Genomic DNA, 24,166 nt, shown 5'->3' with positions numbered 1-24,166 from the left:
ATCATGTTGATTGTTCTACGAGTGTTGAACCAGCCTTGTATCCCGGGGATAAATCCCACTTGGTCATGGTGAATAATCTTAATGTACTGTTGGATTCTATTGGCTAGTATCTTGTTGAGAATTTTTGCATCCATGTTCATCAGGGATATTAGTCTGTAATTCTCCTTTTGGTGGGGTCTTTGTCTGGTTTTGGAATCAAGGTAATGCTGGCCTCATAAAACGAGTTGGCAGGTATTCCGTCCCTTTGTATCCTTAGAAACAGCTTTAGTAGAATATGTATTATTTCTTCTTTAAATGCTTGACAGACTTCCCCTGGGAAGCCATCTGGCCCTGGGCTTTTGTGTCTTGGGAGGTTTTTGATGACTGCCTCAATTTCCTTGCTGGTTATTGGCCTCCTCAGATTTTCTATTTCTTCCTGTTCCAGTTTTGGTAGTTTGTGTTTCTATAGAAATGTGTCCATTTCTTCTAGATTGCCTAATTTGTTGGCATATATCTGCTCATAATACATTTAAAAAACTGTTTGTATTTCCTTGGTATTTGTTGTGATCTCTCCTCTTTAATTTGTGATTTTATTGATATCAGTCTTTTTTCTTTTTAATAAGGCTGGCTAGGGGCTTCTCTATCTTACTAATTCTTTCAAAGAACCAACTCCTGGTTTAGTTGATCTGTTCTACAGTTCTGGTCTCTATTTCATTGAGTTCTGCTCGAATCTTTTTATCTCTCTTCTTCTGCTTGGTGTAGGTTTTACTTGTGGTTCTTTCTCCAATTCTTTTGGGTGCAAAGTTAACTTGTGTATTTGAGTTTTTTTCCAATTTTTTGAGGGAGGTTTGTATTGCAATGTATTTCCCTCTTAGGACTGCTTTTGCTGCATCCCAAAGGTTTTGAAAGGTTGTATATTCATTTTCATTAGTTTCCATGAATCTTTTTAGTTCTTCTCTAATTTCCTGGTTGACCCATTCATATTTTAGTAGGATGCTCTTTAACCTCCACGTGTTTGAGCTTCTTCCAAATATCTTCTTGTGATTGAATTCTAGTTTCAAAGAATTGTGGTCTGAAAATATGCAGGGGACAATCCCAATATTTTGGTATTGCTTGAGACTTGATTGGTGACCCAGTATGTGTTCTCTTCTGGAGAAAGTTCTATGTGCACTTGAGAAGAATGTGTATTCAGTTGCATTTGGATGCACAGCTCTGTGTATATCTGTGAAATCTATTTGGTCCAGTATATCATTCAAGGCCCTTGTTTCTTTGGTGATGCTCTTCTTAGAAGATCTGTCATTTGCAGAAAATGCCATGCTGAAGTCTCCTACTATTAGTGTATTATTATCTAAGTATGTCTTTACTTTGGTTATTAATAGATTGATATACTTGGCAACTCCCATATTAGGGGCATAAATACTCGTGATTTTTAGGTCTTCTTGTTTGATAGGCCCTTTAAGTATGATATAGTGTCCCTCTTCTGATATAGTGTCCCTCTTCATCTCTGACTACAGTCTTCGGGATAAACTTTATCTGATATGAAGATTGCTACCCCAGCTTTCTTTGAGACCATTTGAATGGTAAATGGTTCTCCACTTCTTCATTTTCAGGCTGAAGGTGTTCTTAGGTCTAAAATGAGACTCTTGTAGACAGGATATAGATGGGTCTTGCTTTTTTATCCAGTCTGATACCCTGTGTCTTTTGAGGGATCATTTAGCCCATTCACATTCAGAGTAACTATTGAAAGATATGAATTTAGTGTCATTGCAATACCTATTCAGTCCCTGTTTTTGTGGATTATTTCTTTGGGATTCCTCTTTCTTTTTACAGGGTCCCCCTTAATATTTCTTGCAGAGCCAGTTTGTTGGTCACATATTCTTTCAGTTTCTGCCTATCCTGGAAGCTATTTATCTCTCCTATTCTGAATGAGAGCCCTGCTGGATAAAGTATTCTTGGCTGCATGTTCTTCTCATTTAGTACCCTGAATGTATCATGCCAGCTTCTTCTGTCCTGCCAGGTTTCTGTGGAGAGGTCTGCTGTTAATCTTGTATTTCTCCCCATATAAGTTAAGAACCTCTTGTGTCCACTGATTTATTAATTTCCTCTTTATCTTTGAATGTTGAGGTGTTGAACGGTTTTTACTGATCTTGGGTGTGGGGGGGTCTTCTCTATATCTTGGATCTGAATGCCTGTTTCCTTCCCCAGATTAGGGAAGATCTTAGCTATGATTTGTTCAAATTATACTTTGTGGTCCTCTCTCTCCCTCAGCCACTTCTGGAATCCCAATTATACGTATATTCTTCCTTCTCAAGCTATCATTTATTTCCCTAAGACTTTCTTCATGGGCTCTCGTTTATCTCTTTTTTCCTCAGCTTCCTTCCTTACTACCAACTTGTCTTCTATGTCACTCACTCTTCCACCTCCTTAACCCTAGCAGTTAGGACATCCAGTTTGGATTGCATTTCATTTAATCTATTTTTAATTTTGGCCTGATTAGATCTCAATTCTTCAGTAACAAAGTCTCTAGAGTCCTTTATGCTTTTCTTCCAGAGCCACCAGTAGCTTTATAATTGTACTTCTGAATTGACTTTCTGACATCGTATTGAAATCCAAATTCTGTAACTCTGTGGCAGAGAGTAGTTTCAGGTTCTTTCTTTTATGGTGAATTCTTCCTTCTAGTCATTTGTCTAGTGCAGAGTGGCTGTATGAGTGGGCTGTGTCAAAAATATCAACCATGACCTAAGTAAAATACACCCTAGATAATTTCGAATAGATCAGAGACCAGAAAATAAAAGAAAAAGAAAAGAACAAAATAAAAGGACCACTAAAGTGAAAAACAAATTTTAAAACAATGTAGTAAAAATAAAAAGCCAAAAGCCAAAAACAAAGAAGAAAAAAGAAAAAGAAAAAGAAAAGTAAAGAGAAGAGGAAAAAGAGAAAAATTAAGGGGGGGATGGTGGTGGTGAAGAAGAGGTAGTGTAGGGAGAATGTAATCTACCTGAGGGGTACTAGACGTAATTCTCTTGGTTCTGAGTGTATACTGTTCTTTATGTTAGAAGATGCTCAATCCCAAATTTATATAAACCAGCAATACTTGTAGAAAGCCCCAACATTGACCACCAAATCATAAACTAGATAAAAGAGGGGAACAGAATGGGAATGAAGAGAGAATATAATCTTACAGAATGAATCAGCACAGTATTCCACTTGGTTTTGGGTATATGCTGATCATGTATTAGAAGGTGCTAGCTTCCACCATTGTAAAACAAAACGAGGTAGAAAAAAAAAAAGAAAAAGAAAAACCCTTATCTTGTGTATCTACCAAAATTAAAGTGAATATGTTGAAGGGAATCCAGAAGTGAAAAATGTATCTAAGACATGTAATTGTAGAAATATGAAAATCAAAAAGGAAAATACTTAAATACGAAGAGCTGGTAAAATATTGTAGTTAAGGTGGGAAAAGAAAAAATATTGGAAATTTTTAGTCTGATATAAAAATGAGTCATAAAAAAACAAAAACAAACAAAAACGAGTCGTAATGGAAAAAAGAAAAAAAATTTAAAAAAGGACCCTCTACTTCAATATACTCTTTTCCTTGGTCCTGGATCTTTCCAGCACTGCTTGGTCAAGAACTTGCTCTTCCCTTTTTCTTCCAGCTGGTCTTCTGGGGGAGGTCCTGCTGTGCTAATTCTCAGGTGTGTGTACCTGGGGGAGATGCCCCGCCTCCTTCTGGGTGCCAGGCTCAGTGGGAGTTGTTTATCCTGTGAGGCCTTTGTTCACTAGTGTCCCTGCCTCTCAGAGGCACAAGGTGAAACAAAGAAGAAAATTCAGAATGTATTAAAGACCTAAAGTTGAAACCTGGAACAATACATATCCTAGAAGAGAACATAGGCAATAACTTCTCTGACAATAGTTGTAGAAATTTCTAAATAGTCATGTCTCCTGAGGCAAGCAAAAATAAACTATTGGGACTATGTCAAAATAAAAAGATTCTGCACTGTGAAGGAAATAATCAACAAAACTAAAAGGTGATGGAGATATTGGGAGAAGACATTTGCTAATGACATATCTGATAAGGGGTTCGTATCCAAAATACATAAACAACTCTACAACTCAACACCCAAAAAGCAAATAATCCAATTAAAAATGTGCGGGAGACATGAAGAGAGATTTCTCCAAGAAGACATCCAGATGGCCAGCAAACACATGAAAAGATGCTCATCAAAAAAAAAAAATGCTCATTATCACTTACCATCAGGGAAATGCAAATCAAAACTACAATGAGATATAACCTCACTCGTGTCAGAATCAACAACACAAGAAACAACAAGTGTTGATAAGGACGTGGAGAAAGATGGGCATGTACACTGGTGCAGGCACTGTGGAAAACAGTATGGAGGTTCCTCAAAAAGTTAAAAATAGAACTACCCTCAATCCAGTAATCACACTACCAGGTATTTCCTCAAAGAATACAAAAACTAATTCAAAGCGATACATGCACCCCAATGTTTATAGCAGTGTTGTTTACAATAGCCAAGATATTGGAAGCAGCCCAAGTGTGCATTGATAGAAGAATGGATAAAGAAGTTGTGGTATATATACAGACACATATATGTGGATATATACAATGGAATACCAATCTGCTATAGAAAGAGTGAAGTCTTGCCATTTGCAACAATATGAGTGGAGCTAGAGAGCATAATGCTAAGTGAAATAAGTCAGAGAAAGACAACTGATTTCTCATCAGTTGAAATCATGAAACACATGATTTCACTCATATGTGGAATTTAAGAAACAAAACAAACAAGCCAAGAAAAAGAAAGAGAGAGTGAGAAAGAAACCAAGAAATGGATTCTTAACTCTAGAGAACACACTGATCCTTACCAGAGGGGAAATGGTGGGAGGATGGGGAAACAAGAGATGGGGATGAAGGAGGGCACTTGTGATGAGCTCCTGGTGTTGTATGGAACTGTTGAATCACTATATCGTACACCTGAAATTAGTGTTACACTGCATCTTAACTAACTGGAATTTAAATAAAAACTTAAAAGAAAGGTAATGCAGGGAGGTACAATCATCAGGACTTTATGTTTAATGAGATGTGGGGGGTATCAAGTACTTTCAGGGTCAAGGGCAGGGAAGAGTTTAGTGGAATAGAGGGACTATCAGGAAGCTAGTGTGGCTAGAGCTGAGTGAGTGGCAGGGGGGTGGGGAGGTTACAGGAGATGAGGTCAGAGTGGTAGGCAGGAGCCAGGTGATTCATGGCTCCAGCAGGACATAGGAAGGAGTGTGAATTACTCCAAGTGCCACGAGAAGCTACTGAAACTTTAGTGAAGTTTTTTTTTTTAAAGATTTTATGTATTTATTCATGAGACACGGTGGGAGGGGAGGCAGATACACAGACAGAGGGAGAAGCAGGCTCCATGCAGATAGCCTGACGTTGGGACTTGATCCCGGGTCTCCAGGATCACACCCTGGGCCGAAGGCGGTGCTAAACCACTGAGCCACCCAGGCTGCCCCTTAGTGAAGTTTTTAATGATTTTCTTCCCTTCCCTTCATACACTTTGTTCTTATTTCTTTCCTCTTTCATTTCTAGAAGACATTTCCCCCAAAACATTTAGTGTTTGTGTTTGCTGCTCTGATCAAACCCTTCCTTTCCATGTGCTTACGTATGCTCTGGAATTGATGAGTTTTGGGGATTCTGAAATGCTTCAAACCTCACCCTTGTAATCCCTTTCATTCGACACGGTCGAAATGATAAAAACATAAGAACCATTTTATCCTGCCCCAATTATTGACTTTGCTGAAATCAACTGCACTCAAACCTACACATTTCTTAAGGCAATTTGCTTCTTAACAGCATAGTTAACTTTCAGGACCTGTTTGCTTATCAAGTTAGTACTTAACAGGTTCCAAATTTCACACTTTAATAACAAGCCTCTTGTTTTTTCTTGTTCATCTGGGACAGAACAGGATGGATGTCTCTGAAACATTTGCAAATGGTTGTGAAGACGTTGTGTAATTACTGGAGCACCTGGGTGACTCCATCAATGAAATGTCTGCCTTTGACTCAGATCATGATCCGGGGGTCCCAGGATTGAGTCCCGCATTGGGCTCCCTGCTCTGTAAGGAGTCTGCTTTTCCCTCTGCCTCGCCCCATGCTTGTGCTCATTCTTTCTCTCATTCTCTCTCTCTCGAATAAATAAAATCTGGAAAAAAAAGATGTTACATAATTGCTTACGGATACATAAGTATAGTCTCTTGTTTCTAATACTATCAAAAATGCGAGGTGAAAACGAACTGCAAATTGGGACACACTGAATGAAGGATTCACCTCCAAGCATTAAGCTATCCATTATTCCTCTTCAGTGGCAGACTGAACTTTGTCCCCTCCAGAAAAAAAGAAGCCTGCTCATAGGGAGGCTATAAATAGAGTAGGCCTAGGAGGAAGGACATTCTGTCCACATATCATGAAACCATGAGAGTGCAGGAGCATTCTTTATGCTTGTTGGGGCCTTGAGGGCAGCCCAGATGGGGAAAAGGGGGCACAGGAATTTAAAATTGTCAGGGGTGGGCGGATAATGCATTTGTACCACAGTGAGGGCACAGGCACAGTGTATTATTGCTAGTGAGAAAGAGACAACCTGAGACCGGGTGTGCCACTATCAATTGGGAATTGGTATTTCCTTGCTGAGCACAAATAGTCTCAGAGAACACCAACATTAGGGGGAGGCTCAGGACAAAAATAAGCCTATTCCACAATCATGTCTGAACATAGTCCAAATATGAACTGTGTCCGACTCGCAAAAATGACCAAAAGTCTCCCATCCTGGCTAATGCCAAGTGACTGCTGCTTCTTTCTCAATTACTGCTGTAGCTTCCGGTCAGCCTTCCCCACATAGAGAGAAGATGTAGTTTGAAATCCAATCACAGGATTGCCTCCTCTCTTTGATAGCCTCTAAACCCAGAGCAAAGCCAGCTAGAGTCGTCAACTCAGCCTGGTTTTCCTAGGAATGTCCTGTTTTAAGGCCCAAAAGTCCTGCTTTCTGGGAAATTCTATAGTCTCAGCAAACTGGGGTGGCAGGTAGATGGCCTGCTTCCCTAGACCCTCACCCAGATCATCTGAGTCCCTCCTACCATCCTCTTATGGAGATGCCCCGTTGCTTTCCTGTGCTGTGCCTACCCCCTTTGCTGAAGCAAATAAAAAATCCAACTTTTTCAACTACGGATTTGTTCCTAGTGGTCTTTGGTTGGAGGTCATCGACATGGGTAAGCAAAGAGGCACGACGTTGTGGAAAGGTTCCCAAGGCCTAGCATGGAACAATGGGACTGGATCAAGGGAGAAGGAGGTGGAGCAGGACAAGGATGACAGGGTGCCATAGTGCGATTTTTCCGGAAAGGTGGTTTGTGGGGGTGCTAAAAGATGAGAGGATGGAGAGGAAGCCAAGAGCTTTTGCAGGAGGAGGAGGAATTGTTGCCCTCATCCTTATTTTATGTATCCCTTAGAATTACCCAGTAGTGTGATTACTGGATTGAGGGTAGTTCTATTTTTAACTTTTTGAGGAACCTCCATACTGTTTTCCACAGTGCCTGCACCAGTGTACATTCCCATCTTTCTCCACATCCTTGTCAACACTTGTTTCTTGTGTTGTTGATTCTGACACGAGTGAGGTTATATCTTGTTGTAGTTTTGATTTGCATTTCTCTGATGGTAAGTAATAATGAGCATCTTTTTTTTTTTAAATGAGCATGTCCACAAAACAGGACACTAACCCAAAGACAGCAAAAATTAACAACAGGTGGGCTTATGTGACAAAATAATGACCCCATCTTTAAATGGGCCAGAAGGTGACTGTAGGTTTTTGGTATCCACACCTGCCTCACCCTTTGTCAACTTCACCATCTAATAATCTCTGTAAGGGAAATTTCTGGGAAGACAGAACTATACTAACACACTAGGCGATAGGTCTTATAACTGCAAAACACTAAACTTACTATTTTAATTCTTTGCAGTTGAGAACTTTTGGTATTAGAGATCAATAATCATAGACGGAGACAAACCATGAGTGACTCTTAACTCTAGGAGACAAACTGAGGGTGGGGTGGCTGGAAGGGAGGTGGGTGGGTGGGGACGAGGTAACTGGGTGACAGGCATTAAGGAGATTACTTGGTATAATGAGCACTGGGTTTTATACGCAATTGATGAATCACTGAACTCTATCTTTGAAACTATGATGTGCTCTATGTTGGCTAATTTAATCTAAATAAAAAAATAAAGTGGTAATAGGAAAAATGAAATAAAATAAAATGAAATAAAAATATGGCAGGCACCCTACAACAGTGCCTGACATAGAGGAAATGGTAACAAATATAAACTATTACAACTACTACAGTTATGCTTTCTTTTTCAATGTGCTTATTTTAAAAGAGGGACAATGTGGTAGTTCTAAAAAATGTTTTTGATCATATATCCTTGGTTACGCTGCAAGTACACATTGAAGGCTAAATGTAACTGCCTTGTTTTTAATACTCTGCTCAGAGTCAGGCATTCAGATGACTGTGTGTGCCTCCTGATGAGATTTACTGTAAGTAACCTTTGGTAAGTCTTTGAAAATCAGTGGCTGGGTACCCACATTCCACTAGATGTTGGCCTCTACTGCATGTTGCAAAGCAAGTTTTGAAAACAGGACTACTGTTTAGTCTGGTACTGTATATACTTTAAAAATAGCTGTGAAGACAATGCAATTGCCCACAGGAAACCTGGAGTACTCAGAATCTAAACTGAAACTAAGGGAAGTAGGTTCCTTAGAATAGGCTTGGTTTCTGATTTTCATGAGCAGATTGTCCCTGTTTATTTCTACAAAAAATACAAGTCACTTGTAAAAATGAAGGAACACACAGGGAAGGGCTTATGAAAAAAAATAAATGTGAATGCCTGAGTTCTGGGAGTGTCCAGGGTATATTACAAAAGGCAGTGAGCGAGTGGAGTCTTGTACATTGACAATAATTTCATGCCACTGAAAGACCATCTTTACCTGGTTTTCTGATACCCAGAGAAACCAGTAGCTTGTTTTTCCCACGCTAGTACTAACCTGCCATTATTGCAGGGGCATAACCTGCATGTTCCAATCCCTATTATTCTTTTTTTTTTCAATCCCTATTATTCTTTTTTTAAAACATTTATTTTATTTTTTTAATTTATTTTTGATAGGCACACAGTGAGAGAGAGAGAGAGAGGCAGAGACACAGGCAGAGGGAGAAGCAGGCTCCATGCACCGGGAGCCCGACGTGGGATTCGATCCCGGGTCTCCAGGATCGCGCCCCGGGCCAAAGGCAGGCGCTAAACCGCTGCGCCACCCAGGGATCCCCAATCCCTATTATTCTTAACACAAATTTGATTTTCTCTCTTTTAAAATTTTGAAATCTGTTTCATTTACATGAATTTCCTCAGATGCCAGATTTGGTGGTGATAATCAATTATCCTTGATATTGTGTTCTTCCAGCTCTTACTCTGTTTGAAATCATTACCTTTTTTTTTTTTTTTCCTTAGCCATCTGGAGCTAAAATATCCATTCCTACCTATAGTAGAGAAAGATTAAGAGAGAAATCTACTTCTTTACTGGCTTAAACACACTTTGTTCAGAGAGCTGCATTGTTTTACAAAACAAATAAAATAAAAACAATAATTCTCAGAAGTAAGTTCCAGTACAAAGTTAATAAATTAGATGATTATATGTACTTAAGAAGTCCTAAGTAAATACTTCTCAGGGAAACTTTTACTTTTGATGCAGATTCCAGTGTGATCCTATTTCTACCATGCCTTTTCCACTGTATAATTTTTCTCAGAGAGCAGTTTTATATGAATTAGTTCCACAAACATATTCACATCTCACATGCACACAGCAGATAGTGGAATTCTCATTTTTAACATTTTGCATACTTACAATATGCTATTGTTTACTTATAATAGTTAATCAGGATTGTAGCAATTGCATAGTTGAGTATGTACGATCCTTTCTGAGGAAGAAAATGAATCAAACTGAAAAGTACAAATTAAAAATGGAATTAAGATATTTGTTTTTTTAAAATGTTTAGAGGTCAGGTGCATTTTCTTAAAAAGCAGTTATATAATAATGAGCCAACTAAAACAACTAAGAAAATCATGAAAGAACATATGGATCACTTCGTGAATTGCCTTGGTCCGTGGAACAACCTAATTACAAATATTAAGTAATAGTAAAGTGATTCCAGGTAGTGCTGGGAAAAAAAAAAAGCAAATCATTTGACAATGTTGTCGCCAAATCCTAGAGTAATTCTAGATGGAAATGCCATTTTAAGATAAACAAAGACATAAACCTTCTTTGGGACTCAGTCATTACTTACCAAAATTCGCCATCTGTATCGTCTGGTTGCCAGTCTCTGGAACATTATAAATCACAACAGCATCTGCGTTTCTTCTGCCCGCTGCTTGAATTTTTTCTGAAAATGTACAATTGCCTCTTTCTATCAGCGCAATCCAGGGACTGTTAGTATTAGTAAACTCAGTGTTGTAATCACAAGCCTGGTAATTATTGTTCTGAGGGATGCCAACCACCCCCATAGCATTAGCCACCGGCGAAGCTAATCCATAAACACCACATTCACACCTCTCTGTCGTGGTGTAGTTGCTGGTTTCATTGTAATAAGTCACAGTCACATAGGCATTCATGGAAAAAGACACCGTGATTTTAAGTAAGAAGGCAAAAATTACAAGCGGCGGAAAACAACTGGACTTATTCTCCTGGCTCATTGCTCGTTCATCTGAGCACACGATTCAAAATGTCTGCTGGTATTTCCAAATATCAGTCACCATTTGTCCACTTGGGTCTCTGCTAAGCAGAAGTCTGAAATTTCAGTTGCAAGGAGGTAACTGATCTCACCTCTAACCACATAAGCCCTGAATACATCAGGCTCTATTTCACTTGGGCTCTCTACGTTCTCCCTTGCCTCCCCACCTCCAACCGCACACACGTGACCTTTAACCAGGACTACCTTAGCAATAAATAACATCATAAACTTTATTCTACATGTCAACTTATCAGGATTGGATGACTTCCTGCACTGAAATTTTTTTCTTAATGTTCCAGCGAATGCACTTTCATAAACACGGAGTGGATCGGAATGAGGAACAGGACTCTTAGGAATCCCACGTGACAAGTCTGAAAGTCACCTCTCTCAGAATATTTAAAACACTAAACTGGTTTTCCAAGCCCCGTTGAAATATGCTATCAACCAGTTCTTCCAGGAGTAAGTTAAGATCCAGACATTTCACTGCTACAGCGGTAGGAGAATTGATTTTTGTAGCCTTTTCAGCCCTCTCATTTCTTTGTGGATTTTTTTTTCTTAATAGGCTTCCCAAGGAATATCTTCTGCCACCTTGTTTATATTCGTTGAAAAGTAAACATTTCAGTGGCTAGGGATCTATTCAGGTACAGTGCCTGGCCCATGGTAGGCACTCAAATATTTGTCGATTGCTCGATACCTGAGTTGCTCTGCATTCCATTAATTTTTATGTACTATGTGTTATATTGTAACAAAAGATTGGTCCAGGTGTAATTTTGAATATTTAGTATTTTTAATTCTAGTGCTCTCAGAGGTCTAGACTTTTATTTGTTTCATCACTTCTTTTATTGTAAGCTCTGTGGGGCGCCTGGGTGGCTCAGTGGTTGAGTGTCTGGCTTTGGCTCAGGTTGTGATCCGGGGGTCCTGGGATCGAGTTCTGCATCAGGCTCCACGCAGGGAGCCTGCTTCTCCCTCTGCCTATGTCTCTGCCTCTCTCTGTGTGTGTATCTCATGAATAAATAAATAAAATCTTAAAAAAATTATTGTAAGCTCTGCTTTTAATCGAGATTGCAACTGATACAGATTGCTGAAGGGTCAATTGGTCTGGGTAAGTGGCTGGGTTAGGGTGATCACAGTCTGCCATGGGCTAGTGAAGAAAGAGATAAGTGGATGAGAAGACAGAGCTATCAGGAGTCTGGGCCAAGAGTCAGCAAATGAGACAAACAGGCATCAGGCTGTCAGAAAAGGAAAGGATACCAGACCAAAAGGAAAGCCGGCACAATGGTAGTCTGAAGTCCAAGGAAAGTAGTCTGGAATCAGAATGTCTACTAGAGCCAAAGGAACAGGACAACAGAAAACAGGAAAATAGGAGACATTGTTGAATGCGATCACCAATAGAGATATTTCTTCTCCTACTTCTTGTCTGCCTTTAGGCATCTGAGATAACAGCCTTAGGAGTGGGCCCACTGCTGGGTGGGAATGAACAGTAACGCTATTTAGCAGAAGGGAGGAGTTCAGGAAATATAGGACCTGTTCAGGAAATAGGACCTGATAAATAAACCCAGCAGATGCACAGTATAAATTTAACCTTTCTATATTATATTATAGCTGTTGATTACTCACCTGTATATCCCTTCCCCCCCCATACCCCATAAGCACCTTGCACATAGTAATCAGTTAATAATTATTCATGGAATTGAACTGGAAAGTTTAAAGGTCTCTGTGTATTAGCTTGTGGTCTACTGAACAGTAAACACAAATAGTTCATTATTTTTGCTATTAGGACTGAGATTTTGATGTTCAAACTCAGAAGAAAGCCTGTACTCAGTGGACAAAGAAAACTCTCAAACTGAAAGGAGAAGTGCTACTATTGCCAAAACCATTAGTTTGCTGATTGCCGATAGACATCTCTGATAAATGCAATGTCAGTGTTCAACATGCAAAGAATCAGTCAAGTCCTAGAAATTTGATTCCACTTTTCCTAAGGTTATTAAATTGCTTCTCAAGCAATTCTCATGAAAAACTTCTCATGAAATAGTTTAAAAAACTGATTAGTGAGAAGTTAGCTAAATCCATTAGAAGTTTTGTTCATTGTGACATACTAGTTTTAAATCTTCACATATTTTTTGTAGAAGTTAAAAATCATTACAGGTCTTTAAAATGACAACTTTCCCTTTAACACTTTGTGGCAGTGCTGGTGCGTGAAGGAGAATTTTACTAAACTATTTAAAATTGCTCTTAAGGTTGAAGTGCATGACTTTATATGGTAACCAGCATTATGTATCTGGTATGTAAGTTCATTTATGCTTCCTTTTATGGCTTTCAGAGAGAGTCATCACTTACAAAGATGATTTTAGATTGTTTTTAAATTTTTGCAGTTAAGTAGAATAAGTTCCAGAACAGTAAATACCCGTGAATGCAATTTTTCTGTTAACTCTTAAGATAATTTGTTGGGGCATGAGTGATCTAGTGCTTATTCAGTGTTTTTAAAAAAATTTTTTCACTTTTAAATAGATTTTATTTATTCATTTCAGAGAGAGAGAGAGAGAACACAAGTGGGAGGGAGGGGCAGAGGGAGAGGGAGAAGCAGACTCACTGCCAACCAGGAAGCCTGACCCAGGGCTCAATCCCAGGACCCTGAGATCATGACCTGAGCTGAAGGCAGACGCCTAACTGAGCCACCCAGGTACTCCTAAAGTTTTGTTTGTGGAACACCTACATTATACTCGCTTGGAATTTTATTAAAAATGAAGATTTCTGGGTCCCACCCCTAGTCATCCTGAATCAGAATCTGAGGGGAATATCTAGGAATTCACATTTTAAATAGGCTCTCCAGGTAAATTTTTACACTTTACAATTTAAGAACTTGAGATCATACAACTTGTATATGACGAAATTGTACAGGATCTAGTAGTTTGGACAGATTGGTCATTTTATTTCCATCTCATTGTGCTTCGACTTCCAAACTATATTTGTATTATCTCTATATTGTATGTCTACATATCGTTCAATCTGATTTTGTATGTTTTTTGTACTTTAGGCGGTAGTCTGAACATTTTTGAAGTATATTAGAAACCCAAAGTTGGCACAAGTGCTGATTTTGCCACAGCTACTATTATATCCTCAGGGAAATAAAAAACCTCTTTGGGACTTTTCTTCACTTACACAATAAAAGAGGTTGGATTAGAATTTATTTATCCATAAGGTCTTTTCCAGATCCAATATGCTAGAACTCTGTGAACATAAAAGTTGTTTAGAAACTATCCATTTTTTTCAAAGATTTTATTTATTTGAGGGAGAGAGAGCGAGAGAGAGCGCATGAGTAGGAGGGGCAGAGGGAGAGGAAAATCTCAAGAAGACTCCTTGCTGAGTGTGGAGCCCAGTGTGGAGCTTGATCTCATGACCCTGAGATCCTGACCTGAGCCGAAATGAAGAGTTGGACACTTAACCAACAGATCCACCGAGGCGCCCCTAGAAACTGTCAATTTTTAATTTTTCCTTCCTTCATGTTATATTTGTGTCTATTGTCTAAAATAGAAATATTGGACTCATCTCTTGGTCCAGGTCATACCACTCACTATGTTACCTTTATTCTTACATTGTTATGGTGATACCATTTCTAGCCCTAAGTTTTTGTTTTCCCTTATCCTAAAGAAATACATTTAATATGACTGGATTTTTTGGATTACTTGTTTGTATCTGAATATTAAGTACCCTAATGAATATTAAGTATCTTGGCAAAGTTACACGATCAATATTAATAAAAGCATAGAGAAGGGAACCATTCATCTCTCAAGCAAGGAACATTTCAAATTTCTCTGTAGGATTGAACAACGGTTATGGCAAATCCACCATTGAAAAATGAGAAAGCAGGGCAGCCCAGGTGGCTCAGCGGTTTAGTGCAGCCTTCGGCCCAGGGTGTGATCCTGGAGACCTGGGATCGAGTTCCACGTTGGGCTCCCTGCATGGAGCCTGCTTCTCCCTCTGCCTCTGTGTGTGTGTGTGTCATGAATAAATAAATAAAATCTTTAAAAAAAAGAAAGATGAGAAAGCACAGAGCTGTGTTCTAATAGAATGCAGGTAACCTTTGATTATTCATAGCAACTTCCAATTCTGAGCCAGGTGACTCTAAATTGGTGTATGTTCAAAAGGAATAAAAATTAATTTTAATATTAGCCCAAGCCAAGTAAAAGTAACTGATATTTGTTATTACAAAATCACTTGATGGCTAAAGTCAAATATACCTAGGACCATATGACAGCAAAGATACATGAAAGACATTACATTTTCTTTGGTTTCTAAGAAATTGCTCTTGTGATTTTGAGGGGGGAGGGGAAGAATTTTGTGTTAAATTTTTTTCCTTTCAGTGAGAATTTGTTAAGAACTGGACAATTAAAATTGGGGAAGATGCCTGAATCTATATTTTAATATTATCTCTGAAGTTTAAATAGACTATATCTGTGCCCAATCTCACCTGTCATCTAGCTGGTCTCCTTGCTTTTACTCCTGCCTCCTACATTAGTAGTAGTAGTATACAGGTTGGACTGCTGGTCAGAGCCCCCAACTAGTGATGACATAAACAAGATGGTTTATTTTTCTCTCATGTAATAACCAAAAAACAGGTAAGAAGTACAGAACTGGTATGGCAGCCCCACAAAATCAGGAACCTCGGCTCCTACTAGCTGATTGGGTTGACATCCCTAGAATGTTGCTCTTCCTCTGCAAGATACGAGATGTATCACCATGCTCACATTTTAGCCAAAGGGAAGTGGGGGAAAGGGAAAGAGAGCATTCCCTTACAACCTTTGAGGAATTGGTTCAGTAATCGTACAGATCACTTATGCTCACTTCTGAACTTAGAACTTAGTCACAGGCTATATCTTGCAACAAAAGAACCAGGGGAAAGTATTTGTTAGGGTAGGTAGCCATGTGCCCAGCTAAAAACGACAGATCTATTACTATAGAAGAGAAGAATAGTTATTAGGATCCAACTGTCTCTGGTGACCTCTTTATATCCATTATCCTTCCAGGAGACAGTGACCATTCTAAAACATAAATTGAATCACGGCATATATTGGCCACAGACCATTTAAGGGCTTCCCAGTGCTCTGAAAATACCAACTAAAATTCTTACTATGGCCTACAAGGCTCTGCATAGCCTGCAAGAGCCTTGGTCTATTTGCTTGTCTTATCTTGTGCCCCACTTTCTGCGCTCCAGCCATATCGGTTCTCATTCAAGTCCTCAAACACACATTCACTTTCTCAGGAGAAACTTTCCCAACCTGGCTTCCTTTGTTAAAAAGCTCTAATAGCAGAAATCTTGCCTTTGCGGCACTGAGCTCATGTATTAGTGCAATCATTTGACTGCTTCTCTCCTCCATGACACTGTAAGGTCCACAAGGGTAGGGGCCATGCGGTTTTGCTTGTATTATGGTGTGTTCCTAGTGCTAACCCAGGGCTTGTCACAGAGTGGGCATTCAAATACTTGGATGTATGTCGCAATAGTCTGGCTTATTTTACGAGCTCCAGGATTTGGAGAAGTTTATCTCACAGTGAAACACTACATGTAGTGATACACTACATGAAAGTTTACTCTTATTCAAACATTTTACTTTGTGCGCAAGTTAAAGAAACAGTTTGGAGTTATAAGATTAACCTTCTAATTTAGTTGCTTTGACAATCTGACATTAAATCATTTAGTCTTTTTCTGTTTTAGTTCTCCATCTACAAAATGGATATTAAAACTCTGTTGGGTTTTTTAAAATATTTTATTTATTTATTCATAAGAGACACACAGAGAGAGAGAGAGAGGCAGAGACACAGGCAGAGGGAGAAGCAGGCCCCACGCAGGGAGCCCGATGTGGGACTCGATCCCGGGTCTCCAGGATCAAGCCCTGGGCTGAAGGCAGCACTAAACCACTGAGCCACTGGGCTGCCCAAAAGCTACACTTTAACAAGTGTAATTTCTGTTCTCATATTAAATGAGAAATATGAACTATTTTTTAAATTTAGGATCTTTAGAAACAACTTCCCTGGCAATTTAGTTCATATTCTAGAAGCTTTTCTATCTAAATTTGGAGTTACAAATCTGTGTCCACGTTTCTGATTGTTGTAAAATTGGATAGCTATGGTAGCAGTTTCCTAAGAAAAATGCCAAATTACCATCAGAAGAACTTACCTTCAAGTGACAAAATGTGTTCATTAATTCCAAAGCCACACAAATATATTACTGCAATACCACCTTCAAATTAACAAATCAATTAGTAAATTATGAAATATAACCTCCTGGAGGACCACAGTCTCGAAGTTTAGATTGCACATGAGATATACACATTGAAATTCTTTGGTAAGCTATTAAAGAAAGAATTGGGGCAGCCCTGGTGGCTCAGCTTCTCCCTCTGCCTGTGTCTCTACCTCTCTCTCTCTCTCTATGTCTCTCTCTCTTTCTGTGTCTCTCATGAATAAATAAATAAAATCTTTTTTAAAAAGTGAGTAGCTTTGAAACCTGAGCCTGAGGTTTTTAGTCAATAGCCAAAAAATTTCATAATTTTTCCCTTCCCTAACATTTACACGTCTGCAAAATTGTATTGCATTTTAAAGTTTATAATAGCAATACAGAAACCCAGATTCCGTTTGATAAATAAGTCTTCAATTCATATGAAAGAATCATACTGGCTCATTTAGCAAGAATATGTAGGTCCAAAATACGAAAGAGAGACATCAAATACATTCAAAATGAAACAAGAGACCAAAAAAGTTATTGTCTTTTAACTTTAATAATACACTCAAAATTTTAACACAAGAAGGATTCACTATTTTAATTAACATTTAAACACAATTATAAGGAACAAAAGGCTGATGCACTTATGAACAAAGTGTAGCATGTGTCTTTTGATTCATGAACTGCCCAAAACATTTAAAATATATAGCATATGAAGTCACAGAACCATAGGGCTAGAAGAAAACCCCACAAGATAATTGCTTAACTAGATTCAGATTGATCTTGACACTGAATACTTTTTTAAGTCACGTGATGGTCATTTTGGTCATCTAACTAACCACAGAGATGTCAATCACAGGGCTTTGCAAATGTGGAATGGTGATTTACAGTTTAAAATGAAGTACAATAGATCACCAGAATAAAACTCCCTTAGTCACTGTTTTATATTTTCAATATGCACACTTAAAATGTTAATATGAGATGAAATTTCACTGTTTAAACTCACATTACATGTACCCAAACTACAAATGAAGACAGAAAAAATAGGTACCTACTGTAGCCTCTGGCTTTAAGATCACACACTGGTCAAAACATTTAGAAATTCAAAGGATAATAAGTCACAATAAAGAGTGGAAAGCCTTAAGACCATTTAACACACTCATTGTACAGCTGACCAAACTAAGGACCAAGGCAACTGGACCATAACAATCTATGTGCTTTTTGAAAATGACAGTAACCACCATAGCCATGAGAAATGCAGGTTGACCACTTTAGGAGAATTTAATCTTCAAATTTGCAATTCAGAATTTCCCACTATAGGTGAATAAAAGTAGAAGGATGTTAAATGTTCAGGAGAAGTTACTCTTGTAAGTCAGGATGCCTTAGAATAAAAACACTTCACAAATAGAATAGTGAACACAAATTATTACAAGTCAAGATAATAGTTAAATAGAAGTTAGAGGCTTTAGAATAAAAACACTTCACAAATAGAATAGTGAACACAAATTATTACAAGTCAAGATAATAGTTAAATAGAAGTTAGAGGCTTTAGAATAAAAACACTTCACAAATAGAATAGTGAACACAAATTATTACAAGTCAAGATAATAGTTAAATAGAAGTTAGATAAATTTTCTTGATACACAAAAATTATTTTGATGAACTTTTCAGTAATGAATTTAAAATGAATTAGCTCCAAACACAAGGTGAACATAAGACCACTTGATAACTTTAGAGCTTATGCAATATTCTTGCTGAAAAGCGGTTACTGAAATTACCAACCAAATGACAGATTATCTTTAAAGCAGCGTCATCCTTATAACCTGCAATCATTTCATTTGCCAATTTTTAAGAAATATTAGTTGGACTATAAATCCTGTGCAGGTAGACTTCCACTTTGTTGTTACCTAAATTACAGATATCCAAGATACCGACAATATGCACTCTATCCAGTTTCATTGCAGCTTTTATAATATCACCTAAAAGTAAAAAAGCAAAAAGTATTGTAAAATAAACATTTACTTGGATTTAGTATCACATAAGCTGATTTTTTTTCCTTATAACATTAACAATGTTCCTCATCTTTTCGCTCTCCCCTTCAATTTATCACACATTCATCAAAGCTACGTTATGGTAACTTCTGCCCATAACAATGAATATATCAAACAGATGCTACTATTAATGTGAAGATATGGGCTGGTATTCCAAAGCCATATTTAGTTATTTCTACTTTTTAAATCTTCTTGGCAGAGTAAAGTAAGTCTATGTATTTTCAAGGTTATTTATATGGTGTCAAGTGAACAACTTATTGGTACACTTCAAGGAAGTACTAAAATCATTTCTTTCAAAGTCAATGATCAATTCTTTAGAAGACATACAAGACGTAAAGCAAAATACATATATGGAACTGAAATTTTTTTCAAAGTATATTTCCTTTGAGAGAGCTTTATTAACTAACAGTTAGCTTTGAATACTCTCAAGAAGCTTTATCAAAAATGGATCAGGTGAGGGACACTACTGTGAATGGTGGTGTAGGCAGTTTCAGGGCTGTGCTCCTCCACTAAAGCAATTCATAGGTTTTTTTTTTTATTTTATTTTATTTTATTTTTTTAATTTATTTTTTTATTGGTGTTCAATTTACTAACATACAGAATAACACCCAGTGCCCGTCACCCATTCACCCCCACCCCCCGCCCTCCTCCCCTTCTACCACCCCTAGTTCGTTTCCCAGAGTTAGCAGTCTTTACGTTCTGTCTCCCTTTCTGATATTTCCCACACATTTCTTCTCCCTTCCCTTATTTTCCCTTTCACTATTATTTATATTCCCCAAATGAATGAGAACATATAATGTTTGTCCTTCTCCGACTGACTTACTTCACTCAGCATAATACCCTCCAGTTCCATCCACGTTGAAGCAAATGGTGGGTATTTGTCATTTCTAATAGCTGAGTAATATTCCATTGTATACATAAACCACATCTTCTTGGCTAGTTTCCAAGATCTATAAAGAACTTATTAAACTCAACACCAAAGAAACAAACAATCCAATCATGAAATGGGCAAAAGACATGAACAGAAATCTCACAGAGGAAGACATAGACATAGCAATTCATAGGTTGACAAAAACTCTCAGATCAACTTATGTAGACTCTGGAATCTAGACAAAAACTAAAAACAGTTGGGAAAGATTAATAAAGAAAGAGATGCTGCACTATGGTAGGGATGTACTATGGTATTTTAAATTGCCCATCTACTCCCTCCCTATATCATCAGCAGCCATGATGATGGCAGCTCACGCTCCTGGTGCAGGTTGCTAGGACCAGATGGTGTGATGCAGAACTTATTCTCAAAGATGTGGTTGTGAGTTCTGAGCTGTTAGGCAGTTCCCTCAAGGGCAGATGCAAGGGACTGCTTTTAGTTTCCCTGATTTGGAGCATTTCCACGATGGTGGTAGCTTCCCCAGTGACTTTTGTTGAAAGCATATGAAGGCAAAAACATTAGCCAGAGCAGCTGGGGCAAAGTATAAAGTTGGGACAAGCAATAAGCAGAACAAAAATCCTGGGGGGGAGAAGGCTGGGAAAAGACACATGGAGGGGGGATAAGGGCCTTTTAAAAGCTCCTATGTACACTGGGACACCAAGAAGGCTACATGTAGGGATGCCTCTCTCTCTGCTCATTCTTTTCTCTCTCTCTCTCTCTCTCTCTCTCTCACTCTATCACTCTCTCTCAAATAAATAAATGAAATCTTAAAAAAAAGAAGGCTAGATGTATGCCCAGGGCTGGACGCATGCTCAGAAAAAGCCTGAGAGTAATTGTTCACCTCCGGCTGACCATCAGGGTTTGCAGAGCAGGAAGTGAAAGCTAAAACAGGGTGGTAAACAGCCTGGGTAAGCACTGAACGAGTGCCACGACACAAATCCAACTGCAAAAACTGGAGATCATTTTTGTCCTTGCTTTCCTTTTCTCACCTCCAGGTGTTTAAATAAACTCATCCAAAGCACTAAGTGACCACTGCTAAGCTAACAGATCATAGGCTTCAGTGGCTATACATGACAAAGACTTCATTTTCAATATGAAAAATGAAAACCTTTAGAGGTTAAATAACTTAGACAAAGTTGCATGGTGATTCTAATCTACATAGTCTGGCTTCAAGGCATGTGCTCTTAACTTCTGTATGCTAGGGCTACCTCTCTATACAACTGTAACCTAAAAGCCAGTGGTAGATCTAGGTTTTCTGGGGCCTGAAAGGCGTACTATTTAGAAGCCCCTTTTATGAAAAAGAATATAAATACAAAACAGTAACAAAACAAGTGAGGGTTTCTCAAGCTTAGTCTTCATTAGTTTCACAATTAAAGCCACCTCTGCTAGGCATGTCACAAAATCTGATGAATGATTTAAAACTGTGCAAGTTCACTAATGCAACAACAAATCCAGAAAATAACTATATAGCTTTCTCCTTCTTTCAACAGGATGGACTTTAATCTAGATACTTTGGAAAGATTTTGAGATCTTTAGCTTTGATGCAAACAGCAACAACCCAAACCTTAATAATTCTAATTGTTACCATATATTGACTTTTACAAATAGTGATTTATGGAGTGCCTACAACATAAAGTATAAATAGATTTACTGTTTATGTAAGTGACTCTGCCTACTTGTATTAATGCTTTGGGCAAATGACAACCTCTCAATCTGCTCATCTGGTCCTACATCAGAGAATGTTGTGAGGATTAAATACTTAGGGTGTTAGAGCATTTAGAATGGTGGCTGACACACAGCAAGGACTCAGGTATTAGAAATAATCATTTTCTACCTAAGAAAACCTAGTATGACATTAAAATGTTATCATTTACATCACATAGGGATTCTTTTAAAAGGACTATAGATTTTTACCTATAAAATGAGCTTCTCTACATTTCACTTTCAATTGTTTGAATTGTTTACAAAACTGCACATTTTAAGAAATGTCACAGATGCATACAGCGAGTATGACAAAGGCAATGCTATGTGTCCTCCACTCCATTTCCTCATGGTTACAGGGGAAGATAAAGTGTCCTGGCATCTCTTATAGCTAGGTTGGGATCATGTAAGTAAGTTCTGGCAATGAGAATGTGAGTAGAAATGAAGAGTCACTTCCAGTCCAACATAATTACAAGCTAGTGCTTCCTTCATCTCTTCCTTCCTCTGCCTAGATAGCCCTATAAACCACTTGTTCCTGCTGAAGCTGCAACAAAATGGAAGCAGACTTCATTCTTGAATCACTGCTGAGAATAAAGCTAACTATTGATCAGACTTAATTTGAGCGAGAAATAAACATTTATTTTGTCATTATTTTTGCAGGCAGAAATATCAACACTGTGTTACAAGATAGGTTAGATGGTGCCACAGTTACAAAGCCACTTCAAAGTCTCAGTGACTTTAACACAATAAATGTTAATGCTTCTAAAGTGTTTATCAATGGAGATGGTAACTCAATGTATTCAAAGAGGAGGAAGGTGTGTGTGTGTGTGTGTGTGTGTGTGTTCCTGTAGTTCATAGTTAGAGATGATATCCAATTAAGACATCATATCAGTAAGTATTAGTCAATAAGTGATTTGGGAAATACTGCTAACCACTTGAAAAAATTAAAACTGGGTCTATTCCTCAAGTTGCATACCAAAATCAGTTCCAAATAGATTAAAATTTTCAACTGTGAAAATGAACCCATATTAACATCAAAACACCAAACAACCCAGTTTAAAATGGGCAAAAGACTTGAATATATATTTTTTCAAAGAAGATATACAAGTGGCCAATGAGCACATGAAAAGATGCCCAACATCTTTCATAACTAGGGAAATGCAAATCAGAACCAAAATGAGATACCACTTCAGGATGGCTGGTTTATTAAGAAAAAACAAAACAAAACAAAAAAACCCCGCCAAAAACAAAAACCCCAGAAAATAACAAGTATTGGTGAGAATGTGGAGAAACTGGGATCCTCATGCATTGCTGGTGAGAATGTAAAATGGTTCAGTTGCTGTGAAAAATGGTTTGGTAGTTGTTCAAAAAGTTAAATTCAGAATTACCATATGACTCAGCAATTCCACTTCTAGGTATATTTCCAAAAGAATTGAAAGCAAGGACTCGGACACTCGTACACCAATATTCATAGCAGAATTACTCACAATAGCCAAGAGGTAGAAACAATCCAAATGTCCATCAACAGATGAATGGATACACAAAATGTGGTATATACATACAATGAAATATTCTTCAGCTATAAAAAGGAATGAAATTCTGATGTATATTACAACATGGATGACCAAGTGACATAAGCCAGACACAAAGGGCAAAGACTGTATGATTCCACTTATATGAGGTACCTGAAATAGGCAAATTCATAGAAATAGGAGGTAAAATAGAGGTCACCAAGGACTGGAGACAGGGGAAATGGAGAGTTACTATTTAAAGGTATCAGAATTTCTGTTTGGGATGATGAAAAAGTTCTGAAAATGGATAGCAGTGATGTTGCACAACATTGCGAATATACTTAATGTCACTGAATTGTACAGTTAAAAATGGTTAAAATGGTAAATTTTATGTAAATTTTGTCATAATAAAAATGATATGAGTAAAAAAATGAAACTATAAAAGTACCAAAAACCCATACTGAATTAAAAGAAATAATCTGGGACTAAGTGATGCTCTTCTGAGTATGACATAAAACCAGCAGCCACAAAGTAAAAGATTGATATCTTTGATATAAAAATAAAATTATATTATTATATAATAAATAATTATAAAATTACTTAAAATACCAAAAGAAGCCTTCCATTGAACAAATTTAGTCAAACAGGGTAAAAGTATTTACAACACATAATAAAGGATTAGTTACTTTAATATGCAAATAAAACTTAGAAATTAATAAGAAAAAGAACATTCTTATAGAGGGGAGCCTGGGTGGCTCAGTCAGTTAAGTGTATGCCTTCAACTCAGGTCATGATCCAAGGGTCCTGTGATCGAACCCCACGTAGGGCTCTCTGCTCAGTGGGGAGTCTTCCTCTCCCTCTCCCTCTGCTTTTCCCCTGCCTTGCTCTCTCTCAAATACATAAATAAAATCTTTTTAAAAAAAGAACATTCTTATAGAACAATGGAAAAAGTAAA

At 37.9% G+C, this 24,166-nt stretch overlaps 2 protein-coding genes across 3 annotated transcripts in view; both read right to left on the bottom strand.

The window, feature by feature from the left end:
• Positions 1–10,999, bottom strand: part of RNF128 (ring finger protein 128) — a 117,177-nt gene extending 106,178 nt beyond the window's left edge. Inside the window, exon 1 of the mRNA XM_025431533.3 lies at positions 10,363–10,999. Within this exon, the coding sequence (XP_025287318.1) occupies positions 10,363–10,768 (406 nt within the window). The 5' untranslated portion in view covers positions 10,769–10,999. The remainder of the gene's footprint in view (positions 1–10,362) is intronic.
• Positions 11,000–17,557: 6,558 nt separating this feature from the next.
• Positions 17,558–24,166, bottom strand: part of RADX (RPA1 related single stranded DNA binding protein, X-linked) — an 88,892-nt gene continuing 82,283 nt past the window's right edge. For both annotated transcript variants that reach the window (XM_025431534.3, XM_025431535.3), the window contains exon 14: positions 17,558–18,999. In XM_025431534.3, the coding sequence (XP_025287319.1) occupies positions 18,869–18,999 (131 nt within the window). In that variant the 3' untranslated portion in view covers positions 17,558–18,868. The remainder of the gene's footprint in view (positions 19,000–24,166) is intronic.

Source organism: Canis lupus, chromosome X, assembly GCF_003254725.2.
Source record: "Canis lupus dingo isolate Sandy chromosome X, ASM325472v2, whole genome shotgun sequence".
NCBI classification, from domain to species: domain Eukaryota; kingdom Metazoa; phylum Chordata; class Mammalia; order Carnivora; family Canidae; genus Canis; species Canis lupus.
The sequence above is the reverse complement of the archived record's forward strand: the minus strand, read 5'-3'. Positions and strand labels throughout refer to the sequence as shown.